A 24,485-nucleotide genomic window follows, 5' to 3' on the forward strand; every position below is an offset into this window, starting at 1 on the left:
CTCGCGTCTTTGCACATATCGGGGGAAGTGGGTGGCCTTCGGAGCTGCGTCGAGGGGAATATGGGATAGCGTGCCGTCCCTTTCTTTGTTTGCTCAGTTGGACCGAATTCTCTGCTGAAGCCGAAGGGAGTCGCCGTCTTAGTGACGGTGTGTTTCACCGTACCGTTGTCTTCTGCAACACAAAGGGGCGGGTCAGTGTATATCCGCCGGCCTTTCTCGTATATTTTATGCGCGAGGGAATCGCCTAATGGCGTTTCACCTGTGTCCCCCAAAGAAAGTTCTTTAAGGGGACCCCAAAGAGAAAACATCATTTCAGCAGCATTTGTAAATTACCTTTCTACAATCACACACACAAAAAGCCGCTCTTACCGTGGGTTGAGCAGAGATAGACTTGATAAGACAGTAAATAACCAATAACTAGCTTGCAGTAACGTCATCGGTTTTTACGGCTTTTGATTCGGCCTAGATCACCAGCCTCCCCCCCCCCCCCTTCTCTCTGTTCTCTTAACGGTAAAGGTGGACTACGTTATATTGTACGTTATTTTTATCGTGCCACAGCGGTTGATCCGCGAAACGCATGTATATGTATGTGTGTATTATATATATATATATATATATATATATAGCCCTCGTTTTGTCGTTCTGCAAACGTCTTACCGCGACATAAGGAAAATGTTGAACACTTTATCAGTCTAAACCGAGTGAAATTGCTTTAAAATCGCATTAAATATAAACCTTCTCTCGCGCGGCGGCGGCACTTTGGCCTAAGCCCTCCCTCGGTCGTGTCGCGCCCCCCTCCCCCTTTCTGCGCATGCGCGCGCGTGCCGCGGCGTGATTTATTCACTGTTGGCTCCCGGCGACGTGCCGTCGTCGCCGTTGGTGCCTCGCTGTCGGTCTGTGTCGGTGCGGAGGAGGAGGAGGATGAATTCTCTTCCGGCCGTGTCTCAAGCCCGCGCCATCTTTTTCTTCTTTCTATTCCCGTTGTTCCACCACCGCGACCGGGCGAACTGCGCCGCACTGTTTGCCTCGTCTATTTTTCATGGCGCACGCTCCTTTGCGCGGCTGGTTGGATCCGGCTTCCCGATCTCGTGATGGGGGTGGGCTGGTTTCACACGCGGCCGCTTGTTCTTCGAAAGCCGCCGAGGGCTTCGCGCCTAAGAGACGCTTATGCGTATTATTTTTTTTTTCGCGTCGCACTTCGCCGCAGCTGCGCCCGTCTCGAAATGCGCTATAGTTACGTCTTTTTGTTGTTCCTGTATCTCTGTGCGCCAGGCAGCACCACCGCTCGCTTGCCGCCCGAGGTGTCGCTGACCTTTTAGAACCGTGCACCTCGGTGTGAGCGTTGGGATGTCGTGGATAATGTAGCGTTATATATAGTGTCTTCTACAACCCCCTAAAGTGCTGCAGATGCGGTGGTCGGGTGAGACGATTTTCGCCTCGCTAGCGTCGCAGACTTGACTAGTCGGTTTGAGCCCGTACTTCGTATCCCGACATACGACGTTTTCCGCACGCAAGAGCTGAGCCTTGCCAGCCGTACGCTTTGAAAGTGAGGTTAGCCGCCTTGTCGTGGTTTTTGCCCTTGAGGGGTTGTTAAGCCGTATCTTGTGGGGTTATGCAAGAGTCGGTGAGGACGTTTGTTTTAATAGCGTCGTCTTTGAATAGGTTGGTCGCGCCAGATGCTCACCTAGCCTGTTTGAGCTAATCGGGTTTCACTCCATATCTTGTAGGGTTATGCAAGAGTCGGTGACAATGGTCATTTTGATGTCATCGTCTTCGAAAAGGGGGGCGGTGACAGATGCTCACCCTAGCCTCCTGCTTGAGCTAATCAGGTTTCACTATACCTGTCGTAGGCTATCATTTTGCCTTTCTTATGGTAAATTCTCCCTGTAACCACCCCGGCCCATGGAGCCGCTCCGGAGTATGAATAGCATGCGCTACCGCGTGCGTTAATGGATTGATTGGTCGTTGGCGAGCCTGCCGCAGCTTCAACTGGAACTAATGCACGTTTCCGTGTGCGGCACTCCTCGAATTTCGTGGTTGTCGCCAGCTCGGGGTTTCAGGGCGCTGCATAGTTTTAGCTAGAGGCAGAGTACCAGCCGGGTTTCCACACTGCGCGTGCTGCCGGCTCAAGTTCGGTAGGCTCGTTTGGTATGCGGGCACGTTCGGGGAACACGAAAAACGGGCGCCACGCGCTTTCTCGTCCTCTGGGGAGAGGCCACGCGTGTGAGGACGCGCTAAGGAAACAAAGTTGGCTCGCCGCTGCTTCGTTTGCATATCCCCGTGAGGTCGTGAGCGTTCGGGGTTTGCCTCAACTAGACGATGAATATATGGAGAGAATCGAGAAAATGTGTGTGTTCTGGGGGCGACAAGTTTTCGGGTGTGATGCGTTTATTCGAGGCGCTGGCGTGTAAAATATTGCTTTTCCGAGGCGCGTTCGACAACAAAACAATTCACCGACGATTACGATACTCCCTAGTGCGAAATCTGGGCGCAGCTCTGTACGTGTTTTCATTTCGCGATATATATTGGCTATTGCGGACAATTTGTCTCGTGCAAACGGAGCGAAGTGGTGGCGCGACTGCCTAGCTAATCGGGAGATCGCGAGACCTCCCAGACGACGCCTGCTACTGTGGCGCCATCTCGTAACTGCCGTCGATGCACTACGCTTTTCCTCTCACGCTTTCGCCATACCCTCCTCCTCCGCTTTCCGCCTCATGGTTCCGCTGCACCCTCATCCTCCGCTTTCCTCCTCGCGTCTTTCATCCCCCCGTTGCGCTCGTTCGTGACAACGCCGACGTTTGCCGCAGGAACGGGCGCGTTCAATCGTGATTTTTTTTGCTGTTGAAATGGTCGGTAATGGTAGAAGACCCGGGGAGTCGTGCCGGGTAGACGCAAATGCCGTGCTTGGAGAGCGCGGTGCCTAACGCCGCTCGGTGCTAGGCGCAAGCGGCACAAGCAGCGGTCTTTGTATCAAGCACGCGCCATTAGTCAAGCCTGTCGTCGAGTGGTGCCGGTCCTTAATTAGCGTGCTGAATGAAACACAAAGCGATCGACTCGAACTACTTCCGATCACCCCCCCCCCCTCCGTTAATGTCAGGTTGCATTTCGTCATGTACCACATCAGCATAAATTGAAACTCGAACAGCAAATAATTATTGAGCACGCCTGTTACTCGTAACTATACATAGAAGTTTGATGTGTACTTGCTTTGTCGCCGGTTTCTAAGCATGTATACTCCCGAATGTACTTAAGCCACTGTTACAAATGCAGGTGAGCCTGGAAACTGAACAACGGAATTGTGGTTTCCGAATTGTTCGCATTTGGATTTACGCTGCTGCAAATTGGGGCGCCAATTGGCTGGAAAGGCAAGGTCGAGGGAAAGTACTTAACGCTTCGACGAAGTCCGGCGTCATCGTGTGGGCCGTATCGAGAGACGCGGAGTCGAGCTGTCGACTAAGGCCCGCACACGCCCGCTCCGGTGTTCGGACGTCTTGTCCACAGATGGGTCGCGCAGAATCATCGGTGGCGGTTAGAGCCCCATACGTGGCGTGGATAGCCGATTTGATAGCCGCGTTCGCGTGATCCCTACGCATGCGGAAGCCTTCTACTCGATGGCATTAGCGCCTATGCGCGTGCCCCACTCACGCTAATCCCGCTCTGTTGTGTTATGATAGTGAATAGTGCGAAAGGGCGCCTCGCAAACTACAGGTGCTGTGATCGGACGCCACTTCTGTGTACCGACTTGGGCCGGCTTCTCCGTCTGTAGTAAGAGTTCTGTCATTTCACAGATGTTATGAGTTGCGTGCCAGTCGAAATTCGCTTAGGTTACGAGACCCTGAAGCCGAGTGTTACGTCTCAACAAGTGGCCGAGCGTGTCATACGTAGACTTTGACGCGTTAACAAAGGAGCTGGCGTCGGGTCAACAACCACCACCGCCATCCGTGGACACGGTAATTACCGTGAAGATCACTACCTGATCCTGACAAGGCCTTCATGCAAAGCCCGATAATTGATGAAAGGGGCCATCGTCGACCATCACCGTGGGAACAGCTTTGAGCTCAGTTTCCCAGGTGGCCACGCAATTTCAAGAATGCGGGGCCGGGATGCGACATTGGAGGCGGGCCCGGCGGAACGGTGCGTCAACATGGTAGGGATGTTGCGACCGATTCAACGATTGTGGTTGGCCGAGCTACCGTCATTAGATTCCCCAGTCCACAGCCTCCTAGGGAATACGACGGTATCAGAAGCGGATACGTGTGGTGCAGTAAGGCTGGTTCTGACGTGTCCTGATGTGAACTCGGACGTTTAATATGCTCCTGATGGAGTGAGCTTCCGTACCAGGGGGTCAGTGTAAATAATGTAAATAAACCCTTTTTCCTTCATTCCTACTGCCGGACAGTACTCATCAATGGGCTTGCGAATCCCGGCCACGGCGACTGCATTTCGATGGGAGCGAAATGCGGAAACACCCGTGTACTTAGATTTAGGGGCTTGTTAAAGAACCCCAGGTGGTCCAAATTTCCGCAGTCCCCCACTACGGCATTCCTCATAATCAGATCGTTGTTTGGGACGTAAAACCCCATAATTAATTATTATCAATGGGCTTGGTGGGTTCCTGGCCCAAGTGCCACCTCGAGCCGCAAAGCGAGGCTCGAGGTAGAACGCCGAAGGCGTATTTTGCCGTATCACTAGTGTGCATTAGCCGCGTGTACGTACGTCCGGCAAGTTCCGCGGAAGGAGTCGCGTACTATCACGTGTCGTTTTTTTTTTTTTTTTTTTTTTTTCCCCTCCCTTCATGCGACTGCCCGAGAGCGGCGCTGTCACGCTCGACGACTCGTCTGTGACACCTAGGAAGTTCTTAACTCTGACCGGGCCCGCTCTCTCCCGGTATGTGCAACGTCGTGCGCCTTACGGCCGGCTCGCTAGGCTTTTACCCCAGAGGGAGGCATCGGGAGGGCAGAAAGGATGAGCGCTGGCCGTTTCCGGGCCAAAAGCGGCTCTTCCGCCGCCGCTTTGTGTGTTTTCTCCCTCTGTCCTCTTCCTCCCTATTCGCTGCCGCACTGGTCTCTCATGAAAGATTCAAGGGATGCCTCCCTTGCGGCCTTTTTCTCTTTTTGTGGACGGAGCCCCGGCCTGGTCGTCGCTCCCTTTCTTTCCTTCATGTATACGTCACACAGGCGTGGGGATGAGCGCCAGCCGCCTTTTTTTCTCCTCGACATTCCCGACAATCCTTTCCTGACCGCCTTTTTTTTTTTTTTAATAAAAGCCGTGTCACCGTTCCTCCCATTCGATGTCCCGACGTCCCTCGCTCCTGAAGAACAGTGTGCCTGGAGCCGCCCATTATGCCGCTATTACTCGGCGGCGGCGGCCGAACGTGTCCCTTCTCTTCCATCGTTGTCGTCGGAGTGATATCGGCCGGTGGTTTTTAATAACGGCGCTACGCGAAGATTCTGCCGGATCAGATTAATTCCGCTCGTCCTCCCCCGGCGCCGCTGTTCCTCGCGCTCGTGCCTAAATCTCGTCGTCGGGCCCGAAGCTTTCCCCAAACTTACTTCGTTAGTCTGTCTCATTCCTTACATGATTATACCCGATGTTTCGCGTACCTCTGTTGCCTCGGGGTTCGCTTCGGTGTGCCGGAGTTTTTTCCGGTCGCGAAGCACTGTCGGCGAACCTTTCTTTTTCGGGTGTCTCGATTACTTAGATCGCGGTTTCCCGGCGACCGCTGCCTCCCGTTTTTCTGGTTCCCTATCCTTCGTCGGGGCAAATTGGAGTGACGTTCTTTCATCGGCGTTTCTGTTTCTGCACTCGTCGAAGGCTGAAGACAGCTGTCCGTTCCCTTGAAGCCGCGTGTGCGCTGGCACCGACCACCAATACCGCACACACACTCTGACACGCGCCGCTCTACGTAAGCTTTTGTGGGTCCGAGCATTCCTAATATTTGAAAGTAGCACACAGTAGCGAGCGGGTCCCCTATCGTCGTCCCTGAAGCTCGGGGCGTACTGAGGTGTCGCACAGGATGTCAAGTTCCGCCACCTTGTCGGCTCTTATACCGCCTGCTCAAAACGCCAACTTCGCGAAATTTGTCGAATATGCGCCATCTTGTTGGGTGTCGTCAAAACTAGCAGCACGCTCCGGTCGTTTGCTTGCGGCCGCCTACTGCGCGACACCGCTGGTCGACGTTGCGCCAAATGTCGCGATAACACCTTTGCTGCTAACTACGGGTGCCATCTGGCTGTCCTAGGTAGCGTCCCGATAGCAGGCTTGTCCCCCACAATTCGCGACCGAGCGAACGGGGCGAAGAGATTTTTGCGAGCCGCTCGTTTCGATAACGATCATTCCATCCCGTCTCTCCAAGCTGACGTCAATCGCCTCGTCCCGGCCACTGTACGGAAGGCATCTTCCGCATCTGAAGAGCCCGGCGGCAGCTGTCGCCCCCCCCCCCCCGCCCCCTTTCTCTCTCTCTCTCTCTCTCTGGCTCTCTCTCATTTCCATTTATGTCTGGAAGGCGTCACTTTCGGCTCCAGCGATTCATTGTCGATTCATCTGATCGCGGGAGCCTCGCCGAAATGACCTGTCCATCTTTTTTTCGCTTCCCCTGGTTGATTTTCTTCTTCTTTCTCCAGCAATGTTTTGTTGGTTTAAGAGACATTTTTCCTTTGCTCCCCCCCCCCCCCCCCTGCGTCTCTTCATTTTTTGTTTATATTTTCTATTTCGAAGGCCCTGGAGGCTGTTGTGAACGTGAAAAGTAAAATTTCATCTGTATGTTTATTATTGCTGTTACGGCGCTTCACTCTATGATCGTCTTCTCTGCGGAGATTGGATGTCATGCGGGGAAGCGTGTACGTCAGGAGCTTGTTCTCCGTGCGATTCTTCTTTATTATTTTCCCGTTTATGACGGGGCTCCCTCGGCCTCTTGTAGTGAATGAAAATCCGCTGATCCCCTCTAGGTTCTTTCTTTTTATAATGAAACTCGGTGTGAGCTCTCGAGAAACATCTTTTTTAGCCCCGAGAGGGGATTTGCCAGCACGATCTGGTGTTCTCTGAAGCAGCTCGGCTTTAAAGTACCTGTCGTTGGTTTTGTTTCTGTTTATTTTCCCTCTACATTTGTTCGCCGTGACAGCTCGTGCGGATTTTTGTTTCGTGTGTGTGTGTGTGTGTGTGTGTGTGTGTGTGTGTGTGTGTGTGTGTGTGTGTGTGTGTGTGTGTGTGTGTGTGTGTGTGTGTGTGTGTGTGTGTGTGTGTGTGTGAGTCCTTGTACAGCACCTACAAAAGAAAAAAAAAGGAGCAGTCTGTTCTCTTCTTCCTTGCTGTGAGCCAGGCTTTAAAACGAAGGTCTGTATTTTGTAACCGTTGCCCGGAAAGGGCGCCAGAGATTATCGTCTGCTGCGTACCGTGGGCGCCAGTTTTAGACAAACCTTTTTTTTTTTTTTTTCTGGGAGCCACTTTTACTGCAGTAACCACGCCTATCTGCGGACTAAGTTCCTGACCCAGCTGCATTATATGAGTGAGACATCTGTGTGTGTCTAAAAAGGTTATTGCTAAAAGGATGGCGACAATGTTTGTCGCGTTGTCTTTCCATAGCCGCCCACCTAAGCGCTATTTCTTTTATTATTATTATTTCGTGTTTTTTCGACAACTGCACTGTGTAATCTAGTTATTTTATCGGCGCGACCCGCTGCTCCTGAGGAACAACTGCGATTCCAATGTTTTTGAAATGAAAGTGCACGATTCCAGCCTTTGCCAATAAAGAGCTGCGACTTTGTCGGGAAAGCTTCCCCATCCTTGGAAAATTGGCTAGTCGCCTCAGCTCGACGCCGTTACACAATCGGATAAACACCGGATCACGGGTGTCCGGCGAGCAGAAGATAGCGCGACGACAGAAAAGAAGAGAGAAAAGAAAACAAAAACACACGAGTCGGCTAAAACACGGCTACTGCGTAGTGGACGGAGTAAAGAGTGCGTTGATCCGAGGACGAGCGGCTTTTCTTGCCGGCTGTGTCTCACTGGAAGCTAGCAGCTCCCCGGCAAATCGGCGCAGTCCTTCGCAAATCCGGTTGCCGGGTGGCGACGACTGATTAGAAATTCCTTGCGCGCGCGCGTCGAACCGTACTGTCTTCTTCGTCACGTCTTCTAGGCGGTCCTTTGTATCCTCACTTTCGTCGCCGATAGGCGCTGGTCGTAAGCCGTTGTCCTTGCCTTTGTTTCTTTGAACCTCGCTGTCGTCTGTCTACGTGATGTACGAGTTGTGGACCTTCCTTACACGTGGCATGCACGCTACGCTCTCGACGCTTTCAGGACTAGAACACCCAACAGCTAGCTTGGCCAAACTGCCGTATCGCTGATCCTGTCGTTCACTTAGTTTATTATGCGCGTGCTATCCTGCATACCGGGGCAAGCACATTTCCATGTCGTGGTGGACATAGTGCGCGACATTCGCGAAGGTTTTTTCGTGCTCGAGCACACCGCTCTGTGCCCACCTTTCCTCGGCACGCGATTGCTATGCTTTTTAGACAACCCGAATGGGCCACTACGTCTCGTCGGGCTTTTTTGCCAGGCCCTATGCTCTCGGAAGTGCCCTCCGGCCATTTGCCACGCGAGCTTCTCGAGCACTCCGCAGTACCGAGGCTTGAAACACAGCCCCCATCCCCCCCATCCCATCACCACCACCACCATCCTTCGCATTCCCCCAGTGGATGGCAGTGACGGTGCGTGAAGCGAGTCCAGCATCTCCTCCCGGAAGGCGTAATGGAAAAACCGTCGTGCGTCTCCTTCCTCCTCTGCCGGTGTCGCAGTCAGGGCGTATCTTAGCCGCTCTGTTGCTTTACCTTCTTCCGTTGTGCTCATTGTTTTCTTGTTTCGTAACGCGCTATTCAGCCGCGGCCCACTGGTCGGCCCTGCCTGTTCACCTTTGTTTCACGTCCGGCGCGAATGTTTGCGCCGGAATAATGGAGTGGGGGACAGCTTAGCGCCGGCACGAACCGAAAGAAGAGGGACGGACGTCGTGTTTACTCGGCACTTAAAGAAAAGGCGTGCCTCCTTTGTCGACCCCCAGCAGATGGGCTGGAGCACTTCGCAGCGCAAGCGAAATGCTGCTTGCGCTAGGAGAGCGAGCGAGTGTCGCTTTTTCCTCTTACCTGCATGGATGGCGAACGAATATCGAACGATTGGCTCCCTCGCTCGCGTGCCTCTTGCGCCGTCGCCTCGATGTGTTGCAATGTTTGTCGCCCACGCAAATTGGGGGATCTCCGCTTTTCGAGTGACAACTTGTCTCTTCCTGCTGCCTGCATTCCTGTCGCGGCATGTTTCCTTCCCGAATTGTCCTTTCCCTCGCCAATGAAGCAATATGTATGCACGGCGGACGGAAGACGAGGGCACGCCTCGATTGCGAACATGGCGGCGGCCTGCAGCCGAATTCCGCTGGCGCGCGGCTTCGTTCTCCGATCGCTCGTAGTCGTCACGCCTCTTGGTACTTCTTACTGCCTTTTTTTATCTGCGTCTTCGACTTCTTGCACATCCCCCTACTTCCCCCTCTTCATTCGTCCTCTGAACTGCGCCCACACTCAAAAAAGAAAAAAAAAATAACGGCTCTCCGTTACGGTAACTCCGGCGGACAGTTCGAGCTTGGTCACGTTGTCGTCCTCATTTGCAGCTGCGATGCAGAAGACTGACGCGCGCCTTGGTAAAAGAGGCCATGGGATATAAGTGGAGCCTGCGGACCTCTGTATAATTTGCGTCGTCTGCCAGTCGTGGTCACGAACTGCTGCGCACGTTCAGTTCATATTGATACGAAGGCCCGCGGCCTCATCTTTCGTCTTCCTCTGTCGTGCTCATACTTCGACAGTAGAAACAAACGTGAGCAGTCTGTGTACAAAATAGTAAGGATTTTTCATCTGCTTTTTCTAACCCTCGCCTCTTGTTTCGTGCGAGGTAGATTGGTTTACCCTGTCTTTTAGAGCGCGGCTCTTAGCCGGCCGTTCCTGCGTCGGCGTTGTGCCTCGGCGTAACGGAGCGAACGAGCACAGCGATGAAAGAGCGAACGCGGAGCGCAGCGGGCGATGAAAGACGATAGCGAAGAGAGCTTGAGGGAGGAAAGCGGATGAGGGTGCAGCGGAACCATGAGGCGGAAAGCAGAGGAGGAGGGTATGGCGAAAGCGTGATAAGAAAAGCTTAGTGCCGCGCAAGACGGGCGACGACCGCCACTAGATGGCGCCACAGTAGCGCGCCGTCGTCTGTTCACCGATGACATGGGGTGATGGCTCTCGCGATCTCCAGATTAGCGAGGCAGTCGCGCGACACTTCGCTCCTTTTGCAACGTGTCGCACGAGGCAGATTGTCCGCGCTAGCATATATGTATCGCGAAATGGAAACACGTTTAGAGAGAGCTGCATTCAAATTTCGCATTAGGGAGTATCGTAATCGTCGGTGAATTTTTTTTACGATTGCTGACTTCGCTGCTTTTTAACTCCGATTCGTTCCTTCTCGGGTTAAACCTCTGACATCGTGTTACCTCATTCTTATTTCTTTTCGCCAGCGTTCAGTCGTTCAGCTGTGTACCCAATTAAAACCGGGTCGTCATGAATAATTATCTCCGCCGAGTTGGCGCTCAACCTTTAATTGATCGAGCAGGCTTGCCGCGCCTCTTTAATTTATAAACGCTGGGTTCTCGGAATCGCGGTTGCCTCAAGGATTTTATTTTTGCAAAAGCTGCTTCGTTTCGGGTACACATTCGCGCCATCACCACGTATCCGTGATGTGTTTGTGTTCCTGGCACGCTTTCGTTTTATGGATTCAAGAAAGGCAGCAGCAGCAGTGAGCAGCCAGCGTGTAGCTATTGGCGCGTGAAAAAAAAAAAAAACGCTCCACGGGATTTTCCTTATTCTCCTCTTTAGTTTTCTTCGCTTGAGGTTCGTCCGCGTATTTTTCTCTGAAGCTACTCCGAATGTATGGAGTACGAGGTAGTTGCCATGGAGACAGCTCAGTTACATTCATTTCGAACGTAAATAAACAAATATATAAATATTCAGAACGTTCCCTCGTGAATTGCCAAGTTCCAACTGGTTTCATTGGTACAAACACACTGTGATAATGTGGCACAAAAGAGTGCGTCCACGGGGGTGGCTTTGCCGCGCGGCGTGATTGCTCTACAGCGAAGCGTGCTTTGGCGGAGCGGCGAGCGTCATGCAGTGAAGTTCGCCGCTACGGCAAACCGCGCATCACTGCGTGCGATCTCTCTGCACTTAGCGGACGCTTTTCCTAACCGTCAAGCGAGTTTAACGTTGTGCGGTTTGCGAATATTATATAGTGGCTTCGCCGCGTATATGCAAATTGTCACGTGCGTGTACAGCTTTCGGGTTTTCACGAGGGGTGGGTAGGATGTCACTAGAAACTCGTGTAAATTTAGTTGAGCAAGTCAGTTCGACTGCACATATAAAATTAGAGCAAGGAAACAAAAGTGCGTAAAAAGAACGCGCTATGGTGCTGAAGATTTTGTGACTCACCAATCATATGACTTGCAAACATTATTTTTTATTATTTCACTGTTTCATGGTCTCGGTCAATCGTAGTTTGCAAAGCTTTGCCCATGTGGCTTAGAATGTGTGTACGTATCTTCGTTTCTTTTCTTTCTTTTTTTTTTCTTTAGTGTCGACTTCGACACTATCTTGTGTCCTACCTTGTGTTACTTGCACAAAAATCGCGTTCAAAAAAAGACGTGCGTTTGCGTCCGTCTATACTTCTCTATATAAAAGCAGATGAGGCGTTTAGTTACATTCTAGAAGCATGGGCTAAATGGTGAAAGCTAACTCTGCAGCGTCGAAGGAGAATCGTAGACGTATCTTTCGCATACCTCCTTCCCCAGTCACCGAACGAATTGTCTAGATTAATAATGCTCCGCATGCATGGGGAGGCCCCTTCACTCGTATTCGCAGCTTCGACGTCGCTAATTGTTTCCGCCACAACCGTAGAGCGGCACGTTTGCGATTGTTACGTTCGTCAGCCCCGCGATGTTAGTTCAAGGAATTTGCGAGCGACGCACGTGGGGAACTTCATGAAGAGACCTGCTGCTTCAGCCGTTTCTCGCTTCTCAGGGCGATTGTGGGGAAGTCGGGCGGTGTCTTTTTTTTTTTTTTTTCCAACGCGTTGTAATCTGCTTTCCGGCGGCTGGCTCGCTTGGGATGCCGGAAGTGAAGCACGCTCTCCAGATCCTTGTTCTTTTTTTTTTTCTTTTTTTTTTAATCTCCCCGCTTTGTCAAGCACCTCTCTCGAGACAGCAAGCTCTGGTGAGGAGCGCCGTACGTACTTCGTGCAGCGCGCTGTTCCTGGCTAATTTCTCTCCGGCTTTAATTAAGACTGATGGCTTGATGGAAGAGTAAATGGGTTTCTGTTTGGGAGGGGGTCGGAGGGAGGGGGGGGGGGGGGACAGGACTCTGCGCATTCACAGAACGAAGTCTGAGTGAGCAGCGACTGCTATAGCCGGACACGCTGTGTCCGTGCCCATCGAAGCGTGGATCGCTTCCCACCATGTTTCCCTTGTTTCAATATCATGTTCCCGTTAATATCGTGACCCTGTAAAATCGAGGTGCAGGATACTGTGGTGGTACGCTTTTGTATTCTGTCGGCGGTGCCGAAAACGAATGTTTTTTTTTTTTTTAATTAAAAGTACAGCGGGACCGTTGTTGGCAAAAGAAAAAAAATTGCAAATCCAACGCACACATTGGAATCTATCTGAACGAAGCGTTAGCGAGGCTGCTAATTAAATGCTAATAAGACTGTCCATCTTCTACGCCGCGTTTTGCAGCATAGCGCGTACGGGCCTGCTCGGCGAAGGCCGTTTCTTCGTTCATTGCGTAAGTCGCTAGAGAACAAAGACGGTCACCGGCAAAACTGTAGGTCGGGATAGGTGTAGTAAGTACAGTTCGGACTGCGTACAGGGACGTGTAGATTTTTTTTTTAATTACGAAAAAAAAATTATTTTGGCTCTTAGCGCTGCTCTGTTCAAATTTCGTAGAAATATCGCATTTTGGAATCCACGTCGTTCAATGCAACACTTGGCTGCAAATGTAATTTTTCAGCTAAATTTTAGCAAGAACAGTGCTGTGGTAAGCGCAAAGCTTTTTCAAGCTATTTTAAGCGAAATTATGCGCGTCCCTTATAAGCCGATTCGTTGAGTCCGACTGTCTTTGAGCTATTCGGTAAGATGGGAACGTTAGCAACCAGTGTCAGCAAAGTCTGGGAAGATTCGCTAACACAGCTCCGCTTTGTAAAGCATTCTCTTTCCGGCGACGTTTCCGGATCCGCACACACTTTTTAACCGGGGATGTTTGCCTTCATTACGCTCGCCTGTGCGGCCAAACTAGGACAAAGCCCGACCTTGCCAGCCGCGTGTTTTGCACCGTCACAGTAGGCAGAAGAATTTTGAGAACGCTTAAGCTTCGCCTTTAAGTAAATATCCCTGGCTGCTTATCAAGCTTCCCGGCAACTGCAGCTTTCTTTTTCCTCTAACTTCGCCTCCGCGCGCGGCTGCTGAGGCGAGCGCCATCTGGATGGTGTTTTTGCAAGCAACAAACGGCGGCACGCCGTTGTATGAATCGTAGAAATGCTGGAAAAAGGGTTTGAGTTTCCGCGCAAGGGAGAATTATGTTTCCTCGTATATTCAAATTACGGTCCCACGCTGTCACGTCTGTAGGTTGTGGTTAAGTCGTACTTTACGGTCTTTCTGACGTAACGCTTTGCACCACGCGGTGGGCCTGCGGGGTCGGGGTTGTTCGGGATGATCTTTTGGGCCGCGGACGCCTACGCCAACGCCGGATTTTCTTCGACACGGGGCCTTTAACGCTGTCGCGTTAAAATTGGCGTCGATGTGCGTGCCGCGCAAGTATATTGCCTCTTCGGGATTGGCTGAAGCCGGCCCAAACTTCCCCGATGGCTTTTATTTAGATAAAGTGCCGCATGTTAATTTCCATGATGTCCAGGGCTCAAGGTGGGGGGACGGCGCCCTGTAGTGGTTGGCCATCGTCTGCTCTCGCCTTGCTCGCTCGTCTGTCACCATTATCGTCCGCGGAACGACGGTGTAAATTCGTTTCACGCGCACTGGGCCACCCGCAGTGCCGTCTCCCGGAGACGTTTGCTCCGACGCTCTAGCTGCTTTTGGGACGCGAGGCCGCGCTTTCGATCAACGTCATAAAACTATACGAGTTTCGTACTAAAGTTACTAGAGTTAATTTGGCGCTGCGATAGTTCTGCAACAATGGGAATGATGCTTATAGTACGTGGACTTGTCTGATTGGCGGTGTTTATTACGCTTTAATCATTTCAAATTTCCAAGCACTCGTAGTTTTCTAAACACAGCAGGGCGATTGTGCGCACATTATTCTATGACATTTATTCTGCGGACCTTGGCCAATTTCTGCCGCCTTATTGTCGAATTCAATGGCGATGTTTTGAGCCAATCACTACCCGTAGTAGCTCCTGTGAGCCAATCAGAACCGACAAGATGGCGCAGTTCGACAATGTCTAGTAGAGCACCGTGGATGCCGGCCTTTCCAGTAGCGTTGTAGCGAACAGTTTTCCAGGCAGCTCGCTGGCAGTTTGTGCTGCGGGAGGAAAGCAGTCCGGCAAGGGTGTTACGCGCGGTTTTTTTTTTTTTTTTTCGACGTTTCCCTCGCTGCTGGATCGCGCGCGCATCTACCAGCCTTGTTGGCCGGGTACGCTCCCTCGTCGTTCAGCCGCCCGATAAGCCGGCTGAAATATCGCCGCGCACTTTGGCGGTTAACGAGGAAAAAAGAGCCAACAGCGGCTATCAGTGGCCGGCCGGTGTTCGGGCGCCGTGGCCCGTGAGCAGAGGTAGGAGATTGAACGCGACGTCAAGCGTGATGAACGCAGCTATATAACGTTGAATCCTACTCTGGCGTGCAGGGTATTACTGTGCGCCTTTCGAGCATGCTGGGCGGATGAGGTGGGAGGGGTTTATAGCGCCGTGCGCTTTGACACCCTCCGCCCCTCCCTCGCCGTAATGACCGCCGGCGTCACCTAGATGGCTTTGCGCACGCGTGCGCAGCTTACTGCGCTCAAGCCCCACGCTGTCCCTAGCCGGAGCTAGCTGTGTTGACGGGGTGAGGTGGTGGCGTAGTAAATAACTATAGCCCGCCGAGAGAAAGTGTGTGTTCGACTCTTCTGAGCGGCTAGTTCAGCTTGCCGGTATTTTTTTTTTTTTTTCAGCTAAGCCGCGCCTTTACGTGATGGCGGTACTAATTTGTTAATGAGCATTTGCTCTTGCCATTCAACCGCCTAAGGTTCTAGCTATGGGACCTTCTTTTATTATATCACGTGTAGATAACGTGTTATATGCGTATTTAAAAGATTCCGATTTCAACGGCACTCCCGGTTCGGCGGTCTTCGACAACGTGGGGCGCCATTGAGTATTCACGCCCTCTCTGTGGAGAGAGGGAGGGGATCGTTCAGGAGCATTGAGCTCGGGGGCGAGCTCTCCGCGGCTCGAAAGCATCCCTCGCGTTCGTCCTCAGCGCGTCACGCAACGACAACGCCCTCCTCGACCCTTCGCTTTCGCCGACCCCCTCCCCCCGCGACATCCTCTGGCACGTCGAAAAGTCGCGCGCGGGGCGGGTGGGACGCGCCCACGGTCCGACCAGCGTCGCTGTTGTTGTCGCCGCCGCCGGGCGCTCGATGGTCCCGTGTCACGGAACGCGCGAGACTCCGTGTCGCTCTGTCGGCCCGTGGCGTGACCCGAGATCTTTGGGGGTTACTGTCACGCGACGATTATCACTGGCCGTCCCGGGACGCCTCCTTTTCTTTTTCTTTTTTTCCTGCGGGGCCACCCTCGATCGTCTTTAGTAGGCACGCTGGCATGCGCATAAACACCTTTCTTTTTGTTGTCGTCCTCTCCCCCCCCCCCCCCCCCCCATCTGCTTTTGTGCGCGAGGGTGGTGAAGCCAAGATTGCCGTAAAGCACATTGTCGTCCACCTACTGAATTTGGCTCGTTAAAGGAACCCCCCTTCATCCGGTTCGAACAATGCAGACAATTGTGGTGCGTAAATGACGCTGTGACGATCGCCTAGATGTGTGAAGAAACACCCTAAGATCCAAACAGCGGCCCGAGCGCTCTTCTCGAAGAAGCCGCTGGGAAGGCGAGCGAGTGACGTTACGCGCGACGGTGCTTCCGCGTCGCACGCATGCCGCCGGCAGCGCACAGAAACGCGCAGAATGAAAAGAAAGTCGTGGGGTTCGTGACAAGAGGGGTGGTGGTGAACCTTCAGCTCTAATAAAGGAGAAATTGGTAGGTCCTGCAGCCACTGTTCAAAGCAGCTGGACAGAGCCTCCACATGTGGAGCCCTGATGGCTTCCTTGACTGAGGAAGCCACTGGCCTTGGGTGAAGAAAGCACACTTTCTTACTGGTTCAGATCGCGAAATGTTTATTCTCTCTCTCTTGTTTCTGTCTTGGCTACTACTAAACGCTTTCTAAAACTTATTGCTCTAAAACTTATTGCGGTAGAATAATCCCTCAGCTAGCTTTCACAAATATTAGTATGTAACTTAAGTTTCCAATAGGAACTGGTGAAGGGGCCCACCGGCTCTTTGAAGCACAAAAGCTTGTTTCTGTTATAAAGCCCAGTACAGTGAAATCTCGATACGATCTTCACGGGAACAGGAAAATAAAGCGTATCATCCAACGTTTTATCGAACCAAATCGTATTATCAGGAAAAGAAAAAGGAACCTATTATCCTAAACAATGTATCTTGCAGTATCGTATCAACGAGATTCTACTGTATTGTTGCAAATTATTGCGTGAGGGCATAAGAAAGCATTGTTGAATAAAATTCATTGACGGGAACTATGGAGATTTGAGCTGGTGAACACATGAAGTCATCTCGCTGAAATGGTTCCCTGATCTTGCATTGAAACTCCCCAAAGAGTTATGTTCCCCCAAAAAGAGCAACATTGAATTCTGCATGCTATAATGCTGCTCTAGATAATCGCTCTTCGCTATATTCCATGCCACTTTCACATTCAAACACAACAGGTTAAATAACTCATTATGCAGCGGAGGGGGAAAAACTTATATTGGGGGGTGATTATCATGACTAACCACCGTCTGTGAAAGGGTTGAGGAAATTTTCTTTGCAGTGCTTGTAATGATGGCGATGATGAGTATCTTCGTTTGAGTGTAACATATCAGAAGCAGGCTCTCACCTTTGTCACCTTGTCAATTTTTGCAGCCCACAAGACTGAACGTCTACAAGAATGACAACGATAGCTGGGACTACACTAACCCCAACCTTGGTGAGTGCTGGCAGTGTTTCTCACCAGCAATTCCTTAATTATTCTTCATTCGATGACTTGTAGGGAAATGCAACCACAACTCGATAGCTATGTGCAGTCATGGGCAAAGGAATCCCAATATTTGCTCTGCAAGTAATGTTTCTAATGACTCTCCTCTGTAGAGCTGTATATTGCATCAGAATACAAAATTTTATGCAAAATCTCTTGTAAAATTGTCTGTCATTTGATTTGTTCATGGCTGTACAGCAGTGTGTGTTTCTTGATGCTACAAATAAGTTGCATTGATGCTTGTTGCACCTATTTGGCTGCAGTGTCCTTTGTCTAACCTATAAAAATAACTGGTTGTTCTGGTTTGGGCAGTGGCATCCTAAATTGTCGAGATTGTGGCGCCTGTTGGAAATAGATTTTTATCGTTGCAGTAAAGTAGGCAAGCGTTAAGTGTTAAATTCCTAGAGCCTTTCTTTTTCTGAAACCTGTAACAGCGCGCAATGAAGCAGCCAAAAAAACAACGAAGCAGCCAAAAATTTTCAGCCAGCGATGTGTCCATTGTCATTGTTCACAGCATGCGTACAGTCCAGTACAAGGATGTGCATGCTTCTCTTGTATTCTTTCTCATGGTATGACGAGACTTTGGTACCAGTACTGCTTGCTTGCTTTGGTTTTAGCTTGGTGCTAATGTGCTGCCTTAATGCCGCGCAAGTTACATAACTTGCACAGTGCCACATGCGGCTTCTCAGGTAATCATCCGTAAAAATATTTCTTTTGTCTGGCATGTTGCCCATATCTTGCAATGTGTTTGTGCGCTCAGCAGTGCCAGTCTTCTGCTTACTTGGAAGTGATGCTTTGCTTGGAGTGAAGCGCTCGAACATGCACAGTTTATCTGATATGATAGGTCTCGCACAATGTACCAAGGTGTTGAGTAAAAGCATGGGACACGGGCAGGAAGGGGAAAAAAATTGCGCTATTAATATCAAAGTTATTTGCACAATCAAGCAATGCAGCAGCATTTTGTAATTTAGGAAGCTTGATTTTTTCATATAGTTGCCTATCTTGGGCACCATGAAATGTGATCAGCCGAGAAGTGTGTAGATTGTGCTTGTTCTCCAGCAACTCACTTCAGTGTTTGTGCAAACTGGTTTTTCACATTGTCACTGGCAGACTCACTTTGTGGTTGTGCACACCCAAACATGTTTCACATGTTGCCAACACTGTGACTACAAGCGATGAGCTTATACATGGAAAATAAAAAAGCGACATACTTTACAAACACTGCGTGGTAGCGTCTACTTACTTAGCTCCTTTTTTTTTTTTTAATTCGGTGCCAAGCGGGCTGCCTGCACTGGCCTTCCCACTGCTGTTTTGTTTTTGCTTTGCTTACGAAAACGGGGGCTCCCGTGCCTTCCTGTCCAATGTGAGAATCGTTGCACCACAGAGGCTCTCGGCGACCGCGGAACATGTCGGCACACGTGCCGTGGATGTCGCGTCGTGATGGAGACGTGCGAGAAGCCTACCCTCGACCCACCCCCACTCACTCTCGGTTCCCATTGTAGCAAAGGCGGCAGACTCAGGTGACACTTGCCCACAGACCACCGCTCTTTCTCTCTCGATCCAAGACGAAGACCGAGGCAGGGACTCTCTGCCCCGCCGAGTCGGCAGGCCTATCTTTCCCACCTTGACACGTGCGAGAAGAGGTCGGAAAAGGGGCAACGCGGGCACACGCGTGTGACACCAGTGATGAAATGTTCACAGAGCTACTGCCCCTTTTCCCCCCCAGGCACATGAGTGAGCCCCCCCCTCACGAAACGATCCCATCACCACTCTAAAAAAAAAAAAAAAAAAACTTGCTTTTGCCACCACAACAGAACAGAGAACAACAGAACAACTGGATACGAAGAGAACACGGCACAGAGAAAAGAAAGAGGGGGCTTGGAGATTGCTGCCATGATGATGCTCTCACCATCACCAACCATAACCACCACCACCACCACCACCAACCACACGACCATTGAACTCCCGAGCCGCAATCGACCACCACCACCACCCCTTGCACCCTGCCTGGCTTGCCAAGGGGCAGAGTGGCTCTAACCGGATGTGCACGTCTGTGTGTGTCCCCCCTCCCCCATCCAGGAGGCTGGCGCCCCCTGGTGGTGTCTTCTACTTGACCCCCCCTCTGTGGTGGTGCGGTGGGGTGCAGCAGCCGACAAGCCGCAGGCACCGGATGAAGAGTCTAGCCTCTCTCTCCCTTCTCTGATGAAATCTCGGCTGGGCGGACAGTGCCGTCTTCGCAGCAGCAGCAGCAGCGCCCTCCTCTCTTGCCTCTCCCCAACATGCGGCAAGCCTAGCCCGACTGGAGCCGGCCTCGGCTTGGTTTGTGGTTTGACTCTGGCGTTCACTTTGTGCCAGTGTTTTGGGTCTGGACGCCACTTGCAAAGCTCTCCAGGGTGCTGCCTACCTCTGTGCATGGTAAAAAGACTGCACTATTTTGTTGCAACTGTTGCATTTCTTTTCGTAGCGTTGCTGATCTTGCACATAGAAATGTTAAGTCAGGTTTCCAAGCAGTGCTGGTGAGTAAATTGTGTCAATCTGTACAGTTTGAGGTGACTGCCAGCATGTCCTGATCTTGCAAGCATGGCTGAATGTGGGTGCTGCTAGTGGGGGGGGGGGTGGAAAAAAGACACGCCCCCTTCTACATTTGTCCTCAATTTCATTTTGGTGGTGGATACAGGCTGACTGGATTGTTCTTATTACACCCCATGTCTTGATCAGAGTGCACCATGTTCCGCTGTGACACAGATCACACACGTTGGAAGTTTCTGGCACTGCTTGAGCGTGGAAGGTGTTGGCACATTGTACACTGAGCTAAAACCAAAGCACTTTGTAAAGCCAAAACGTGGTTTCACTCTCATTTCTGGCTCGGATGTTTTATTCGGAACACACCAGTCTGCCTTCTGAGCAGTTCATGTGCATGTGTACTGACAGCAACATTTTTCTCTTCTCTTTTTCACCCACATTGCAGGTGTAAATAACTCTGTTTTCACAAGAACCTAACTGTCGCAACTGTTTTGTGAAAAGAACTTTCACATTACCAATTATGTCTGTCCCATGCCCATTATCATACATTTTTTAATAGAAATAAACGAGAAGCTGAGATCATCGACACAATGTTTTGGCGTATTGACTATAAATTTAACACACTTTCTGAGTTGCAGGTAGTTGCAAAGAAAGGAAACAATAGCTGGAAAGACGGAGCGTACACATTATCGAGACACCAGCTGTCCATGCATGTGTTCAGAGCCATCTCTTAAACTACTCTTTTCTAGGCTTACATTCACAGGCCATGCTGGTGTTTAGACTTTCCCGTGGTTCAGCCGTTTCACTGTTGAGTGAAGCACACCACTTGGCTTACGCTTGAGGGGACAAGGAATTAGTGTTGTATGAGCTGCATTGGTCTGGAGCAAGCCTAGTTGCAATCATGGGATTTGTAATGGCAGGAAAGCTGAGTCATCTAGGGGCGATCCATAGCATCCTGAAAACGGTTGCTTCTGAATATTGTTTCCAAAACATAGTGGTGACACCTATATTTTCATGAACGAGAGTCCTTGTCGTGCAAGCTTATAAAGGCAGGCAGGAGTTCTTATTCAGCTTACAGCGCAGTACTTCATTTATACAGTAATTAGCCTTGACTAGGGGTTTCCAAAATTCTCATTTGCACTTTGGTGTGGACATTTTAAAACAGTAGCACCAAGGCATTTATTACATCATGCTGTGGCCCAAGTAGCTCTGTCTCTGTGAAAGTCACCCATTTGGTGTTTAAAACATCTAGCCTACATGTATAACTTGACGTGATAGCTACAGACTTGCTCAACGTTTGATACAAGATGTTTTAGGACACACAGCTCATTTTAAACATCATTCTCAAGGCTAATGAGCCATATTGTTAGAAAGGAAATGCAAGTTTAATTCTAAACGTGGAAATATTGCTGCCTGTTCAATCGAGGAGGAAGGCCAGTATTAACAACCTGAATGGCTGCTCTAATTAGCTGCTGGCCTGTTCATACTCAGATGCTGTGCCTAAGTGAAATGCTGGCCTGTTTAATCCAGCATACATACAGCAGTGGTGGTGGGGAAAAGATGCAGATATTGTCCTGTCACTGTGAGAGCAAAACTGTTCTTCTTTCTCAGCAGTGTTTTTTGCATGAAGTACAGGAGACACCACTGTTCCTTGCAGTGGCAGAAAATTTCCTTTTGATTTGACATCACTGCAGTTATGTGTAAATCTGTTTTATTCTGGGCAGAATAGGCCAGCATTGCACCTGAACATGGTATTTAAATAAGGAATAAATGTGCTAGAAAATGTTATCTGTGTGCGAAATAAGAGTGGAAATGATTGAGAATTTCATGTGGGAGACCCATTTGTATTGGGCTGCCCTACCAGTGCAAAGGGATTTGTGTGTACGTTTAGTGCCAAATGTACGACGAGATAGATACGAAGAAGCAGAAAGTGTGCGGTAACTTCCAACTGATTTTATTGGAAAGATGGTATATTCCTAAACAGTACTGTACCACTTTTCTACGCAGCCCATGTTAACAGATTAAATACGCACAGAAAGCATGCCGAAAAGATTGATTGAATCAAATCAAGAAAATGAGGGCTGTCATTTGTTTCTACTTTCTTCATTCCTATTCGGTGGCAGGACAATTTAAGTCACAGTAATTAGCTCATACTTCCAAGCTACTCGACACAAAATGCTACATTAAGCACAAAGCAGAAAGAACCAGCAGGATGAGATCCTGGAACAACTAATCCAGCAAAAGCAGAAGTGTTATTTCACAGGTGTAAATTTTGTCTACAAAAGTTCCGTGTGTTACAGTGGAACATCAGTTGGCAAGAACGGTTGTGTGCCATGCAGTGGGTATTCCCACTGGTATTCAAAATTAACCCAGAGTCCTCCCACTACAGCGTGCTTCATAATCGTATCATGGTTTTGGCACACAAAACCCCAGAAATATTTTTTAAACGTGCAGCAGTGACTTGACTGTGCTCATAATGAGGTTGTGTATTCAATGCCTGCCCAGTGTGACCTCATTCTCATGGAACAGATTGCAAAAACGTATCGTGTACTTATGTTCAAGGGCACATTAAGCAATCATAGGCAATCAGACTATTTGTCAGTGCCAGTACCAGCAGAACACTCATTCTGCTGGTAATGACGTTGGGGAGCTTTGGCTTTTCCTCCGTGCTATCGATAGTTCCATGTTTACTCAAGTATTGACATTATTGATAGTACTATTAGAGCTTTGCATTACAAACTGGTACACACCACTTTGGATTGCTGTTCATTGCAAGTCATGAATGATGACCGTATGCCTGGCTTATTTCTGCCCAGGCAAGAGTGGAAGTGAGCGCCCAGCCCTTCTTGGAGAGCCTCGTGGCTTTGGAAACTACAGTAAGTGTGCGAAGTTTCGACTAGCACCCTGCCCCCCCCCAGTGTACTCGTTTAACTGACAGTACAGAAAGCAAAAAAGATGTGCTCTGTGTGTTTAACAACTCACTTGAAGCAGGATAGTTGTTGATAATACTTTCTTTACAATGCTGCTAATGCCACTAGTGTCTTAATTTCTTGAACAGCCTAATATAACGAATGTTTTAATATCAGTGCTGTGAGTGAAAGGATTTTTGACCACCATAATGTACAGTCTTCTCCGTACTCTCTGCAACTCTTAGACCTTTTGCAATATTTTAGCCCTGCTTTGGCTATTTTCTCCGGTTTTTTTCATTATGCTGTGTGCTAATGCAGTTTGTAGTGTGTTGAGAACATGTTATCGAATACAGTTGAACGTTGTTATGATGATGCCAATACTGCGTTATAGCCAACATTGATTATGGGCATGTATTTGTTATGAATTGATATCAGAGAGAAACATTCTAAATTTACTAGGGTATATCTGATAATTCATTACATCCATGCTTGTTACCCAAGACGACATTGTGTTAAGCTACCAGTGATATTCAGAAATAAACAAGTTGTGAATGGAATCGACACAAAGAAGACAAACACAACAAGCACTATGTTGTATTTGTGTTCTTTGTAATGTCCTTTTCATGCACATGTTTATTCTCATGCTTGAATACCAAAGTCCAGCTGTATTTTGCTCCTGAAATGTAAACCCTCATATTGCAGATAGTTTGTGACAATAATTAATGAACAGCTGGCCAATCCTCATGGTGACCCTCTCTGAGGTGTCTTGGATTTGTTCATAGACCTCTTATGTGCCTTTTACCCATCTTTTTATTTACTATTTTTTGTGTAATACTAGTTGTTACTGACATCTTGGAAGATGTCATTGTGGAAAAGAAGCCAGGTACTGTCATGGAGTTCATTGTTTTCACCTTTTTTTTATTTTTGCTAAACTGTTTGGGTGCAGAAGACAGCAGCACTGAGCCAGAGTATCAGCACTATCACGAAGGTATAGCAATCTTTTGTTTATTTCTGTTTGTTTTGCAAAGGCCATATTTTTTGTACTGCTTTGATGTTTGCCATTTCACTACATATGGTTTGAGGTGTAAAGTGGTGATAGAAATTCAAAACTTATACATTGCCTGTTACATCAAGAATTTGGCATTGCCTCTACATATGACCTCGTGTGATAACTTTCATTTAGCAGGCATTGGTTAGGTAGTGTACCCTGGTTTGTTTCTCAAACGTGTTGCTGAGCACAGGCCATTCCTTTTCCCTGCATGCAACTCAGGAGATGGCAGGGGCCCTGCCTCTGGTCCCGGCTATGGCCCCGACCGTGGTGACTATGACTACGGTCCGAGGGGAGGCCAGTACAACAGCCCAGGCGGTGGCTACAATGACGGCTACGGAGGACCCCCCAACGGCCCCCCACAGGACCGCTATGGCGGCCCACCGCATGATGGGTGAGTTACATTTATTTTTGGCACATGGCATGGCGTGCCCGTCCGGTTGTGAAAATTGTTCTTCGGTCGGTGCATGTGATAGTCCCTCATTTATTTGCATCAGGGCCATTCTGAGATAGCAGAGAATCAGCATCGCTTAACAGCAGCCTCCTTTGGTCCATAATAGCTTCATGCAGGTGACTGTTCATGTAAGAGAGAGAAGCCAGTAATTGAGATGTGCTCGCAACAGATTTCCAACCCTCGGCTTGTGGGCCAAAGTAGGATG

The 24,485-nt window shown here is 49.7% G+C and overlaps 1 protein-coding gene across 1 annotated transcript in view; it reads left to right on the forward strand.

Moving 5' to 3' along the window:
- LOC119457709 (heterogeneous nuclear ribonucleoprotein L-like) overlaps positions 1–24,259 on the forward strand; it is a 128,806-nt gene extending 104,547 nt beyond the window's left edge. Inside the window, 4 exon segments of the mRNA XM_049670327.1 lie at positions 17,235–17,298; positions 22,686–22,745; positions 23,725–23,766; positions 24,049–24,259. Coding sequence (XP_049526284.1) covers positions 17,235–17,298; positions 22,686–22,745; positions 23,725–23,766; positions 24,049–24,224 — 342 coding nt within the window. The 3' untranslated portion in view covers positions 24,225–24,259.
- The last annotated feature ends 226 nt before the right edge of the window (positions 24,260–24,485 follow it).

The sequence above is a fragment of the Dermacentor silvarum genome, chromosome 7 (assembly GCF_013339745.2).
Source record: "Dermacentor silvarum isolate Dsil-2018 chromosome 7, BIME_Dsil_1.4, whole genome shotgun sequence".
In the NCBI taxonomy this organism is placed as follows: Eukaryota; Metazoa; Arthropoda; class Arachnida; order Ixodida; family Ixodidae; genus Dermacentor; species Dermacentor silvarum.